Source organism: Enhydra lutris, unplaced genomic scaffold (genome assembly GCF_002288905.1).
Source record: "Enhydra lutris kenyoni isolate GAN:26980312 unplaced genomic scaffold, ASM228890v2 scaffoldscaffold48, whole genome shotgun sequence".
Taxonomy (NCBI): Eukaryota; Metazoa; Chordata; class Mammalia; order Carnivora; family Mustelidae; genus Enhydra; species Enhydra lutris.
Window position 1 is genome coordinate 11814058 of NW_019154132.1, and position 14609 is coordinate 11828666.

Here is a 14609-nt window from a genome sequence, read left to right on the forward strand (position 1 = left end):
AATATCTGTATATCATTCTCGGCCCAGAGCCCACGGTATAAACCAACAGAGGCGGAGCACCAGATAACATCAAAGCCCCAGGCAGGGGCCAGAAAAGGGGGGGGGGGCAAGAGCAGCGGAGGGAATGAAGCGCCTCCCCCTAGCATTTCCTCTCACGCCCACTTCCAACCTAGGAGGCTTTTGGTTTCTACTTTTGTTGTTTTTAAAATTAAAAGTTAAACCCAGGAAGCTTTGGATCAGACTTTTGCGTTGCAGTTCGGGTAAGTTTTCTCTCGGTTCTTTTGTCTGGCGTCTGGCTCGGCGGCAGCCTGGGCGTGGGGACAGAGTTGGCAGAGCGAGCTGGGGAAGGTTTTGTCGCCGAGGTCGCCCCGAGGAGGAGGGGATTCGGCCGATGGCCGGGAAAGCCCGGCGCGCGCGGAGGGCGGAGGGCGGAGGGGAGGGACGGGCGGCGGCGTGACCCGGCGGCCGGCGGGGAGGAACCTCCGGGATCTCCGCGTGGCGGCGGCGCTGCCTGGCCGCGCGTAGGGCGGAGGGCCGGGGCCGCGGGGCCGCGCCAGGGGGGAGCCCGAGCGGGGTCGGGCCGGGCGGCCGCGTGGGAACCGGGGCTAGGGACACGCGGACGGCGCTGGTGGCGCGGAGCCCGGTGGTCGCGGCGGGACGGCCGGGCCCCGCCACGAAGCCCCAGGGTGGACTAGTGTTTTCCCAAAACTTCTGAGCAACGAAAATGTGTACAGAGTCCTGCCATGACACTGCCCTCACTTGAACGCCGCGCCCCGAGGGGGGCTCCAAAGCGTTCAGAGGGCGGTAGGGATGCAGCTAGAGCGAAAAAGGGCCCTGGGAACCCCCTTCTCCCCCCCCCCCCCCCCAGTATGGTCACCTCCCCCATTGTTAACAGAATTTTTGACAGTTCAAACTGCTGTTCACCATTCATGTTTATCTTCTGGTTAAAAAAATATATATATCTTCCCCCACATTCCGATAGCATTTGAGAAACTGTATTTAATTTGCCACAAAACAAATCGAAACTAGCTACTTTACCTTTTAGCTGGATTTCCTTGCGTTCTCATAAATAGGAAGTTAGATCTGCAGGCAGAATTAAGGAAAAGAAATTGCGTTTAGGAAATTCGAAACTAGGAAATAGGAAATTGTTCCGTACTGCATATATTTCAAATGAAAGTTTAATATTGACTTGCCACTCAAGAAAGTTAAGTTGTAAGTCGTCTACTTAAGGAAAAAACTCCTTTAACAAGCTGAAATGGCAAAATTATCTATCATAACTACAAATTGCATGCTTAATCTGTTAGAAAGCTCACAACAATGCCGAATCCCATATAAACATTGTGTTCACAGTGTGCATTTGCTCTGTTCACCAACCACTGGGGTAAAGATATATTCATTCAGTTAGCATTTTGATTTAGCAAGTGACACCAGGCAGACTTAATCATTATCAAACTACCTTAATCTTTATCCTCTGACAGATTAGATATACTTGAACATTTAAATGAGTGTTTATCTTTTTTTCAAAAGCCCAGTTGGGAAGTTACGTTGCATACTTTTTGTGACTGCAATCCATTAGATAACATTTACTTTTACAAAAGCCAGATGATTACATCACATTGAAAATTTAAAGATTGCATTATTTCATTGACAGGTTGAAAGTAAAGTATATGATAAACATCATTTCAAATTTAGGCAGTTCTTGGGTGATCTTTGCTCTTATGACCAAAGTTAGTTTTTAATAGGTATATTCCCCCCACCCCTTTTCCTTTTCTTTTCTTTTGGTTACAAGCTCTCCTTTATTGAGTATTACATTTTTAATCATTCCCATTTTGGTGCATTAAGCTTTTCTTAGCTCAGTGAGCTAGAGGTAGGATTTTCTCAGGGTAATTTTCAGGGTCAACCGTAGCAGGAAAAGCCTAGATGTCTTTATGGAAGCCCCAGGGAACAAAACAATTCAAGTTTGCACAGATGGCCCGCGTAGTGGGTGTACGGTCGTTTAGCATTTTTATTCCTTAAAAGGGGAAAGCAGTTTGGTTTAATCTGAGAAATTCTTCTGCATCAAATTTTTTGTTTTGCTTTATTCCTCCCAAGTTCAACGTGGCTCCTTAAACCAGTCACTTTTGCCTGCTTCTTTAGGTGTACATGTGTGAATTTCTGAGCCCCCGATTTCTAACATTCTTTAGTAGTTCTAACCCCAAAACCTTCGTTACCCTAGTCCAGCCCCTCCTGATTTATTTCCATAGATTACCACTCCTTGCTTCCTCTACTGCTTTCTAGCAGCAAGGGTCAAACTCTGGTTTATGATAATTACTCCCTCTTCCCCCTTTCTCTTCTCCTCGGCGTCCTAGGAGCCAGGTCCGCTGCCCAGCCCCGCACCTCCATTTCCGACCCCAAAGACCCCTCCCCTCCCTGCCCCAAGCTGTCAGGCGGACAGGCAAGGGTTAACGCGCTGGCAGCCCCGGCTCTAGGAACCACCAGCGGGCTTTGGAGCGGCCTCTGGAATAACCTTGGCTTCCCTCAATCTTTTAATAGAACATCCGCCACCAAGAAGTGGTTTCAGTTCAGGGTTAATAATATGTCCCCTTCCACCCTCCAAACCAACACCCCGCCCCCCTCCCAGGTTTTTTTAAGTTGTTTTTTAAAGTTAATGAGTTTCAAGTTTCACAATGACTTTCCCCTTCCCTCAACGCGTTGCTGAGGAAACCCCCTTGGGGTCCCCCCCCCCCCGCCCTCCCTTCTCCTTTCCCCTCCCCCATTCGGCCCGGGCGGAGGGCGGGACTGGGAGACCCCATGACGTCACCAGCCCGGCCCACATCCTGCTTTAGAAAGTAAAGAGACGGTAAAGAGAAACTACCGCCCCGCCGGTCCCCGCCCCTCTTCCCGGACCAACCGCCCCCAACTGCGCGACCCGGCCAGGCCTTCCCCGGGCCGCGTGACCGGGTGGGCCCGCCCCTCCGCCCCCTCCGGGCGCCAGTCCCCGAGCCGGCGCGACCCCGGGCTCCCGCCCCTCGCGTCCCTAACCCCGCCCCCCCACCCCCCGGGGCCGCGCCACCGCCTCCTCCCGCCCCCCACTCCCGTCCCTGCGGCGACCGGGCGGGGCGGAACCGCGGGGCGGGCAGCGGAGGGGGAGGTGCGGCCCGGGGTCCGCCCCGCGGGGGAGACCCGGGGCTCCGGGCTCCACGCGAGCCCTGACCGGGGCACCCAACCCGTCCCCCATCCTGAGTCGCGGTGCCGGCCGCGCCTGTCCACTTGGGCCTCCGAGCCGGCGGCAGTGAACCCCCCTCGCCCCTCCCCCGCCGAGCCCCCGCTGGGGGACGCCCCCTCCCCCGCCCGCGCGGCGCAGCTAGCGGCCTCCCCGCCTCCCGCCCCCGGGGATCCCCTGCCGCCCCGCCCACCCGCGGGAAAGCCTCGGACCTTCGCCCTCCCTCCCCCGCGCCGCTCGGCCCGCGCTCCTCCCGTCGCCCCTAAAGACGCTAAACGTGCCCTACTCTGCCCCGGGGAGAGGTAAAGCCCGCGCCCGCCCTCCGCGCCCCGGGCCCCACGGCCCCGGGGGCCGCTCGCCCCGCCTCGCCGCCCGGCCCCCCGCCGCCCCCTCCCCGGCGGCGGCGGTCATGCCGCGGCCGGGGGCGCCGGCGAGCGGCCGCCTCCCCCGCCCGGCGCCTGCGGCCCCCGCCCGCGCGCCCCGCGCTTCCCCCCCGCCCCCCGGCCGGCTCCCCTGTTTAATATTTCAGCGCTGGGTGGTGTGAGTGCCAGTCGCCGGCCTCTAGTGTGGCTGCTGCTGGGGCGGGCGGCGGCGGCGGCGGGGAGGGGGACGGAGCCCGGGGGCCGGGAGCAGCAGCGGGAGGAGGCTATGTTTGTGTTTGGGGTTGTCAAGTGAAGGAGGGATCCCGGGCGCCGCCGCCGCCGCCGCCGCCGCCACCGCGCGGGGGTCGCGGAGATTCCGAGCTGCGGCCGCCGCCATCAGCAGCGCAGCTCCTGGGCCGGCTGCAGCGGCAGCGGCTCCGCCGGGCGTCCTGGCAGCAGGTTCGGCGCGGGCTCCGCTGCGGGGGCGCTGCAGCTGGGAGGGCGGCAGGGGGGAGGGTACCGGGGAGGGGGGCAGGACCAGTTCCCCCTCCGCGGGCGGGGGGCGTGCGGGCGCGTGTGTGTGTGTGTGTGCGTGCGTGTGTGTGCAACCGCCGACCTTGCAGAGGGGATGGCTGCGTGCGGGAGACACTTGCCACTTCTGGGCGCCCTCGCCGCGCGCGAGCGGCCCGAGCTGCGGTCTTGCGAGGCGAGCAGGTACGGAGGGACCCAGCCCCCCACCCGCGTTCCAGCCGCAGACGCATTTTGCAAGAGGGTGGGGGTGAGGGAGACCAGGCCTCGGCTTCCCAACCTCCCGGCTTTGTGGCTTTCTTTTCCTTTCGTTCTTTGCTCTAAGTGCCAGTTTACTCCCAGCCACCTGGGTAGTTTCTTTCCGGGTTGGGAGTACGCGCCTGCAGCAGTTGGGAAGCGGGCGGTGGGTTTGGGCGCGGGTCGGCTCGGGCTCGCCTTGGGGTCGAGCTGGGGAAGGAGTTGCTGCTGGAGAGGGGAGGGGGCGGTGGCGGAGCCGGCGGCTAGGAGGAGTCTCAGGGCTGCCGCGCTCGCCTCATCCCGTCCTCCTCCTCCTCCTCCTCCTCATGCTCTCCGCATCCACTCCGGGCTCCTTCCTGAGCTGGCACTTCCATTCCCCCTCCTCCTGGCATGCGAAGCGCTTTGTTCAGTGCAGCGTTGCAGAGGGGTTTTCCCAGGCTCCGCCCTCCACATTCATTCATGTTTTTTTCTCCTTGCAACTGTCTTTACGCTTTTTGATCGTGTCATGTTTTTGCTCCATGTAGTATTTATTTCTTTCCTGTAAAGGAACGGTTTATTACTCGTCCTAGTCGCTCTAGTGCCGCTGTCTTTGCATGTACTCACTTACCCCCACAAGGATTTAAACATGGGATGGACAGCTAGGGACAGTGGGTAGGCAGGGAGCGGGGTAGCAGGGAGCTGTTACTGATTGGGAATTTGCATATTTTATATTTATGCTCTCGATACGGGATCACGTGATTATATTACATTCGGAGTTCACGCTTTAAAAACTTCCAAATATCGTGACCATTTAAAAGCTTTAAGTTTAACAAGGAATGTAGTTAAGTCATACAATTTATTTGACCCTAATGTTTCTGAATTCTCTATTGAATCAAGCTTCGTAAATCGGAGGGTGGATGTCTTTAATGCAGGGAGTTGAGGAAGCATGTCTTATAGATAGATCACTTAGCATGGTGCTAGATAAAGTATATAGTATTTGGACATCGTATTTCTTATTCTTTGTGCAGTTAAAAAAATTGCAAATAATTTTGTGCAGTGCCCACACATAGCCTTATTAGGGATAAAATACTGAAGTACTAATTGTAACCTTCTTTTCTTCTGTTTCTTCTTTGCTGTAATGAAATCATAAATTTCTAAAACCTTATACAGGGATATCAGATCTAGCCTTTCCCATATAGGCTTTCTTAAGGAGAATTAATATTTGAGTAGTTTTGTGTGCCAGGCAGTGGACATCCACATTGTTTAGTTTAGACCTTACAACAGCCCTGTGAGGTGGATAATATTTCCTAGTTTCACAGTTGGGAAATCTGATCTTCAGAGAGGTTAAGTACCTTAACAAGGCCACACAGTAAGGGGATAGAGCCTGGCTTTGTACCCAGTACAGCTTGACGCCAAAATATATAGTCATGACTTGGGCTCTACAGCCTCTTGACCCTAATTCATGGAATACCTATTATCTCTGCTGAGGAAGTGAGCACTGACACTAACTGAGTCATGTGTGCCACATTGTTTAGAGATGCTGACCATGGGCAGGTTAGTCAACCTCTCCCCAACTCATCTTCTTATCTGTAAAGTAGGTAAATGATAGCTATCTAACCAGTTATTATTAAGACCGAACTAGGTAATGTGTAGAAAGTACAGAGGCACCCTGCAGGGGCTCAGTAAGTATTCTCTTGTTTCTTCTACACTACTGGGCATGACAAGTTTTAAACAAAGCATTGCTTAGTGATGAAACATAATTTCCCCCTTAATATCATCAGCTTTATTCCAGGAAATCAGAACTAAAGTTTTAGCTCTAGGGTCCGTGAGGATCTTGTGGAAGAGGAGACAGAGGTAGCTGATTTGGGAAGAGGGATGATCAGGTTTTGAATTACTATTGTTTTGGCATATTGCATTTCTGGTAATCGTGTTTAGGATGTATAAGTCAGGACAGACCAGGTGACGCTGAAGTAACAAGCAATTCCCAGCCGTCAGCCACTTAAAACAACAAAGGTCTCGTTCTTGTTTACGCTGGGTGATCATGGTAGGTTAGCAAGAGCCCAGCTCTGTGTTGCAACACTCACTGTCTGGAACAGTGCCTGTCCCACTGCAGAGGGAACAGAGAGCGCCGGAGGATTTTGCTTTGCTAACCAAATGGTATAGGCTGGAAACGGTGCATGCCTCCTCCACTCATAGGTCATTAGCCAGAACTGGTCACACATTGTAGCTAAACACAGAGAAGCATAAAGTACAGTCCTGGCACAAGCCTAGAGGAAAATACTAGAAAAACTGGGGAGCAGTTCCAATAGCAACCACATATATTAACTGAATTAATTCAGTAAAATAAGATGAATGAGACATGGTCCTTGTTCCAAAGGGCTTGATGAACCAGGAGCCACATTACATGGAACATAGCCCTTTTATAGTCTCATGCTATACTTTAATTGTATCCTGTGATGTCACTGTAAAACACCGTGGAGTGAATCTTTTCACTCTTCTTTGATAAAAGTACAGTGATTTTTTTGTTTTCTTAGTGAGAAAGCCCAGAGAGTAGCAAAATGAGATATCCTACGGTTAATTAAAAGTTAGTAAGTAAGTTTTTGCAGGTGTTATCTTCCATTGGGTTTGGGTGAGTGCTGGACTCTAACCATGACTTTTGAAGTGTATTTTTCCTTTGAAGGTAATAAAGTGTGATTTTTTTTCCTTTTTTAGCACATGAATTAATTGATGGATGTTGAGTTTAATGGAGCTACCTTTTTGTGACCTGCTCTTCCTACAGTTTCTAAGAAGAAAAAGGGGCCCCTGAATCAAAGAAGATGCCTCGAACTAAACAGATTCATCCCAGAAATCTAAGAGGTAAGGATCTGCATGAAACAGAAATAAGGTTTACAGGAAATCCTACAGTAAAGTACTCCTTGGGTGACAGGAATGGCAGCTTGCTGGATGTTGACCCTGGTCCACAGTGAGCACCTGGAGGCCTCCATTTCCTTTGTTCACTTCCAGTCTTCTGCACAATTCCCATCTCTCAGAAAATGTTTCATAAATATTTGTTGAATGAATGAATCGCATTTGACAAAATTATAGTGCCCTCCCAACCATTAGTGTGAGTGTGAAAGTGAGAGATTTACTTTCTCTTAACAGAGACAGCTTTTGCCCGGAGGAATCTGAAATGAGTAGCTGGATATTCTTTGCCAATATGATTTTTTTTAACCCCTCCCCCATACTACTTTCGAGATTCATTTCTGTACGACTGTGTAGATTAGATTATTAAGAAGTGAAGAGAGTTGTGGTTGACATTAACTCAGGCCATTATTTGCAGAACTCAGGGGCAACATGACCTGTTTTCCATAAAGGAAGCAATCAGTCAAAATTACGCATACTATGTACATTTCATGCAAAGGTGGAAAATGCGTGTTGCTCCTTCACTGTGGAGAGATTTTAATTTTAGGAGAGTAAGCTTAATTTAGTTAATTGTTTTGAAAGACGTATGTTATTCTAATGTGTTGTATCAACTGGGAAGAACAATTATCTTTTATATTCCATTTTAGTAGATAAGGGTATAGGAGTGCGAAACAAGGAACAGTTACAGCAAATATAAACTCCAACAGGGTGAAATAGCTTATGATGTATTTACTATTATAGAAAAAAATTCTTAGGCACCTGCAAGGTAAAAAAATAGAGATCAAACAGATTAATTGGGAGATGTTCCTTTGTGAAATAAGTTTGGCCAGTCACTGTGGGGTGATCATTGAAAACGTGGTCAATTTTGTGTCCTCCTTGAATCTGGAATGGTGTGTTTCCTATCTGGAAGAGTACTGGAACACTCTGCTGGCCTAGGTGGCTGCCTCGGACCAAGTTCAAATTGATGATGATAGCACCAGTGTTTGATGAGGTGAGGATTTAGATAGAGAACGTTAAGTCTTGTGTGCTGAAGTCTGATTTTTCCAAGTCCTACAGACAATGTTAGGAGCTGACCATGTATTTGTCTGTCTTTCTCACTAGAACTTGAGCTTCCACAAGTAGTTACTTTCTCTTGTTTACTCTTAGAGGTAAAGCCTTCACACTCAAGGTACCAGCTGAGGTTGACATCTGGAGTCCTGGGCCCAGCTTCTCTAATTCATCTGTCTAAAGAGGGTACACCAAGGTAGCCTGGGGCTGGTAGTCACCTTAGCCCAGCACAGGTCCTGGCGGCTAATAGGAGCCCAGATATTTGTTGAGATGAGTACATGATGGATCTTAAATTATTGTTTATTAGGTGATAAATAGTAAACATTTTTCATATTTAAAATGTATACAGGTGTACCTTGGAGGTATAGTGGGTTCTATTCCTGAACACTGCCAAAAACCAAATATCGTGATAGAGTGGATCAGATGAGTTTTTGGGTTTCTCAGTTAATATAAAAGTTATGTTTGCACTCTGCTGTGGACTCTGAAGTGTGCGATCGCATTGTTTTTTAAAATGTACATACTTGAATTAAAAAATACTTCCTGCTGAAAAAATGCTAGTCATCATCTGGGCTTTCAGCAAGTTGTAATCATTGATCACAGGTCATCGTAGCAAATATAACAATAACGAAAAAGCTTGAAGGATTGCGAGAATTACCAAAATGTGACACACAGACACGGAGTGAGCAAGTGCTGTTGGACCTGCTAAACCCAGGGCTGCCAGAAACTCCTCCAATTTGTAAAAGACAGCGTCTGTAGAACGCAACAAAACAGGGCACAATAAAACAAGGTGTGCTTGTACTTTGTAATATTCTAGATCACACGGCCATCCGGAGAAATGCAGATGTTAGGCCACAGACTATCTTCCTTTCTGTACCTAATGTACAACCCACTGGTTAGTTGTTGAACTGTTCCTGTTGCACTGTTCTAGGAGGCAGGGATAAAATGATCCTCAAGCCTAGACAATGAAAGAGCATGGGGTTGAGGAGGGGAGGCGGGTACACATGCGCCTTTGCCCGTGTTGTAAGGGAGGAACAGGGGTATGGACCTTCCTCAGAGGCGGGACCTCATAACATGTCCTGATCGTGGTTGGGGGGCAGTTTGGTGCCGGGCAGTGTGGGAAGGGAAGAGAAGCAAAGGTACCATCTGAAGTGGGTTCTTAGGGCCGAGAAATTATGCACAAAACTGATAAGACAGGGTGAGTGTGTTTCATTCTGGGGTAGGAGCTTATGAAGTGACATGGGAAATCCAAGCCAGTTGGAGTTCTTCATTACTGGAGCCTACACTGTTCTGTTCGGGGGGAGGAAGGGGTAGGAGACTGGGGTGAGACAATTAGAAATCAGGTCCTGAGGGTCCACCAAATCTGAGTCTAAATTTAGTATGCAGAACTGAAACTTTGAATAGGAAAGCTGGCTTCTTTTCCGAAATTCAGATGTTTTTAAAGTTTTCTAAGAGAATTTGAAGGAAGTTCTGTTCTGGCCCCTCATTGGGAGTTTCAGAGCTGCTTGACTAAGGCAGTGAGTGATGACTCAGACACTGAAGAGTAGATCAGAGTAGATTAGCACAAGACAAACTGCAGAAGCCACGTCCTCAGTGGGACCTGCAGACTGGCCAGGTCCAGGGGTGGGGTGGGGGTGGGGTACGAATGGACTGGGGGCTTGGGCAGCTCTTTGTAGGTGAGGCTGCGAGTCTGAGCCAGTGAGCTTACTCAGCAGAGAGGGATGAGGGCGAGGCTGTTCCTGCCCAGGAAACCCCAGTAAACAGAGGCACAAAGGCAAGAAAGTGCTAATGTGTAACACTTCTAGAATTTCCACTTCTCTTCTAAAAATGTATTTGAGGACTGTATCTCTGGGCACAGGTTGGGGGTTAAAGTAAGAAGATATGTTCTGAATTGCAATTCCTCTGTTACTCCTGAAGAAACTGATTTTGCTGGTTAAAAAAAAAGTAAGTAAGTAAACATTAGCTAGTAAAATGAATTGTTTAGCATTTAGTTTGTGTCTCACTGGGACCGTTGAAATACCATGTTTGTTTCGCCTTACCTGTCTCCCGCTGCTTTGACTTACAGAAGACCTACCACATAAGTTAGCTATGAAATGGGGAGAGAGGAAATCAGAAGACCAGAAAGCCAGTCACAGCCCACCTTGCTCTGGCGAGCACGTTGCTCGCACTACTTTAAGTGCATTGCTTCTTTCTAGGTGTCAAAAACAGTCTGTGAAATACTTGTCTTGTGTTTGGTCATTAAGTCAGTAATAAAAGATATATACTTAAACTCAAATTATATGTTCATTATGTTTTCATGGCAGTTTTAACTCTTAAAATATAATTTTTCTTTGATTTATTCTATTCTTCAGCTGGTGTTGGTGTAGTCCTAAGGCTATGCAAAGCTGTAGGGTAATCCTATTCTAACTTTCTGGAATATAAGTTTTATTTGGGGGAAAAATACATATACACTCGTGTGTGTATTCATGTATTAAAATATCATACAAGTCATATATGAATATACAAGATTTGTATGGGTTTAAACAAGGCCCGTACACAAGGCTCCTGTAGGAGGTGGAATTTACAGTTCTCTGCTGTTACAGGTTCTTTAGTAGAAAAGTATGAGAACTGATATGTTAAGGGTAAGATATGGATTTGAGACAAAACTGAGACAGAGTTAGAACGATGGGAATCTGTACAGATTGTAAGAGTGGGGTTTGTTGAATTCTAGTGTCTTTACCCTTGGCCCTATTAGCCAGATAGAACCTTTGTCTCTGGTGCTTGTCTGCGTGAAGCAGATGGGGAGAGTTTAACACTGACCTATCCTTTCTTTTTATTTTTTTAAGATTTTATTTATTTATTTTAGAGAGAGCTAGAGAGTGGGGGGAGGAGCAGAGGGAGAGCGGCAAGCAGACTCCACGTTGAGCACAGAGCCGGACGCCGGGCTTGATCCCAGGACCCCGAGATCATGACCTGAGCTGAAATCAAGAGTCGGATGCTTAACCGACTGAGCTACCCAGAAGCCCTTCCTGACTGACATCCTTTGTGAGGGTGAATGAGAATTTCTGAAGAACATGAGGGAAACACTTCGTGTTCAGAAGGAAGGCTTTTTATCTTGTGGTAGGTTCCCTGGAGTGGGGCTCGTGGCCACTCTGTGGCCAACTCTGGGGCTGGGGCTCCCATATGTGGTCTTGATGAATGTCCCAGCCAGGCAGGGCCCCCTTCACCAGCGTTCGTTCGTTTCTGATCAGCCATCTCCCCCACCTTCCCTGGCCTTTGCTTGGACTCAGGTAACCCTGATACAGGAAACAGGGACTTGCTGGGGTTCCATGTCAGTCTTCTTAAGAGAAAGGGCTGTTTTTCTCTTATGCCGGTCATCATTGTGAATGTGTTTTCAAAACTTTGGGGAAGAAAGAACATTTTTTAAGTTGAGTTTGGGCTTAAGAGTTTCAAAGACTGATGTATTTAAGGTACAAGATTGGAAGTCAGTGTAGAAAATACCAAGTGTTAACCTTTTGCAAAACGGTGAATTTTTTTTAACCTTTAGCAAAACATATTTGGGGAATTTCAGTGGCTGTTTTTCATTTTTATTGGTTGAGTGTGTTTGGCTCTGAACACACTGCTTTATTATAACATGAGAAGTAAAGGGTGAGGTCCACACGTGGGGTCTGTGGATGCCCATCATCTTGGAAGGTAAAGTCCAAGGTCCTGAGTATGGCTCGGACACAATTGGGCCTTCTTGTTCTCCGTGTATCTGATGAATAATCTGACATTTCAAGAGCTCAGCATCTAGACCCAGCATTTCTGTGCTTGTTCTTCTTTCTGGAAAGTATTTCTTTCCCCTCCTCATTTCCACTCTGTTTTCTTATTCTGCGCAGGAGTTGTCTCTGCCAAAGCAGATTTCTCTTCATCTTTGAGCCCCTCCCCATCTCCTACCTTCTCCCTTGCTGCTGTGCCCCCCCGCGTACATGGTGGACCTCCACTGCTTATGTCTCCAGGTTCCTTAACGTGCTTCTAATACTGCGTCGTCATCGTTCTGCAGATCTTCCTAGCCGGGTATGACTTCCATGTCAGAAGAGCTTGTTTTAGTCACCCATCCGTGTTCAACAAAAGCGTATTTGTGTTCGCTATTTAGCAAACAAGACAGTTAAAGATGATTCGTGTTCTCCAAATGTGTATACGCTTCTGAACCTTGATGCGCAAATGCTTCTTGTGATATTTGGTGACCTCTGATTAAAAAAACCTGTTATAATGTGAAATTTTCATCGCCAGAACCAAGTTGTTATTTATTAACTTTTGTTTTACATTCGTTTTTGTCCTGGGAGTCCTCAAGTTTATCTCTTTGGTACATTTAATTAACGTAATGGGTAAAGTGTCTGGCCTCAGGTTATCACCGGCTAGCTGTGTGGCCTTGGGCAAGCAGCAAGTGTCAGTTCCTCCTCTGCAAAGCAGGGAGAGTGTGTGAAGATGAGGTAACACTGCAACATTTAGCACGATGCCTGACACCAGGTAAACACTCAGCATCACTTTCTCTAAAGAACTGGTTTGTGCCGAACTCTTGGGTTGCATGTGCTTTGCAAACAGAGGCCACCCAGCAGTGGTGTGATGCTGCTCCAGTGTGCGCAGTGTGAGTCAGCCATACGTCTTACGGTCTTGGCGGTCCAGGGCTGGGGATGTGGAAGAGAGCCATCGCTGTAGGAAAGAGTTTGGGAAGGACAGTTATCACCCAGAGTGCTGCCTCCTCGGTCCATCCCTCTGCACAGATTCAAACTTTACCTCATGTTTTGAATCTAGTTCTCGGGAAACTGATCTTCAAGTCTTCTGTTCTATTGTAATGGAACTGCTTTTAGAAGCCTTCCATGGTCACGATCTCCTAGGATGGAGGTGAGGCGCCGTAGCCCACACTTGTGTTTATGTTCTAAGACGGCACCGCTCTCCGTCCCCTGTGCCCCCGTCTCGTGTGGGACCTTGGAAATCCAGTGGGTTTTCAGGAGTAATCTGATGAACGTGAATTTTTTAATTTGCTAGCAGTGCGGGGACCCACTCCAGTGACTTCTTGTATCAGTCACCTGTCATGAAGAAAATCTCGTTTTCTTGTTCCGTGGGGATGGTCTTGTTGGGCTTATAAGTAGATTAAGTTTAATTTTGATGATTTTTATTTTTTTAATTTTTACTTTAGTGTATTTTTTTAAGCTTTTATTTGAGAGAGAGAGAGAGAGTGAGCGAGAGAGGAGCAGGGGAGGGGCAGAGGGAGAAGGAGAAGCCGACTCCCCGCTGAGCAGGGAGCCCGACCTGGGGCTTGATCCTGGAAAACTGCAGGTTCACTACCTGAGCCAAAGGCAGATGCTTAACCTTAAGCCACCCGGGGGCCCCTAATTTTGATGATTTTTAGATGGAATTCCAGCTGTTCATGCACATTGTTTTTCATGTTTGAATGTTAAGTCAGCAGTTCTATGTAGACAGCCTTAAGATTTGAGAAGTCAGAAGTCTTGTAGGGTAAACAACCCATGGCTTAGAAACAATTTTTTTGGTAGATGATTGCAGCTAGGAAGGAAATAGTAAATAAGTTATAGTTAACATTTTTGATGATAAAGGTAAGAAAGGTATTGAAGTTATTAGCAGCTGTCAGTTTGTCCAACTGGACAAACAAGACAGTTACTGGGATAAGAGTAGGAGAGTAGATTTCATAAAGCAAGCCTCCCATTTGTTTTCAGATCATTATTTTTCAGCTCATATTGAGAGCTTATTTGCTGCTTTTGGAATGCTTATTAACATTAACCAAATGCTTTTTTCTATTTAAAAGCAAATACAAAATGTAATAATACGATTAATCAGAGTAATGATTTTATTTTAGAACATCTTTGCACAAAATATGTTCTGATGAGCTGTAATTTTATCTTATCATAGAAATGGAAAATACATAATGTATATAAAATCTCCTATTATATCCATACATGTATTTTAAGCACCACATTTAGAATCTATGCCCCATAATTTGAACATGTCTGGGACAAAGTTGGTTCTTGTGTTATCTGAAAAAATACTTTATGAATAAATCAAATGCCTTATTTTTTCTTTCCTATATTTATTATTTTAAAACATTTTAAGAGTACTCTTTTGCAAATTAATAATGTGCCAAAATTACAAATAGTGCTCAGGTATTCTTAGAAAGCCCTTGATATTTGTAATGTTGTCAGCCACCAAACACTGCACAGCAAAACCTTGTAACCAAATAGTGTCCTTTCTTCTCAGTACTCAAGTCATTCTTCAGAAGGAAGTTCTTGTTGACTATTAGGCTTTTATTTTGGGATTTTTATTTGGGGTAGCATTGCATTAATTTTGACTTTTTAAAATAAATTTAAATAATCTTTACACCC

The 14609-nt window shown here is 47.5% G+C and overlaps 1 protein-coding gene across 2 annotated transcripts in view; it reads left to right on the plus strand.

The window, feature by feature from the left end:
- The first annotated feature begins 224 nt into the window (after positions 1-224).
- The window catches only part of LOC111156653 (human immunodeficiency virus type I enhancer binding protein 1), a 141012-nt gene continuing 126627 nt past the window's right edge, over positions 225-14609 (plus strand). The window contains exons 1-2 of one of the 2 annotated variants that reach the window (XM_022517672.1): positions 225-260; positions 7021-7164. In XM_022517672.1, the coding sequence (XP_022373380.1) occupies positions 7125-7164 (40 nt within the window). In that variant the 5' untranslated portion in view covers positions 225-260; positions 7021-7124. Of the gene's footprint in view, positions 261-3975; positions 4024-7020; positions 7165-14609 lie in introns of those variants that run through there. The other variant, XM_022517673.1, reaches the window with a different exon arrangement.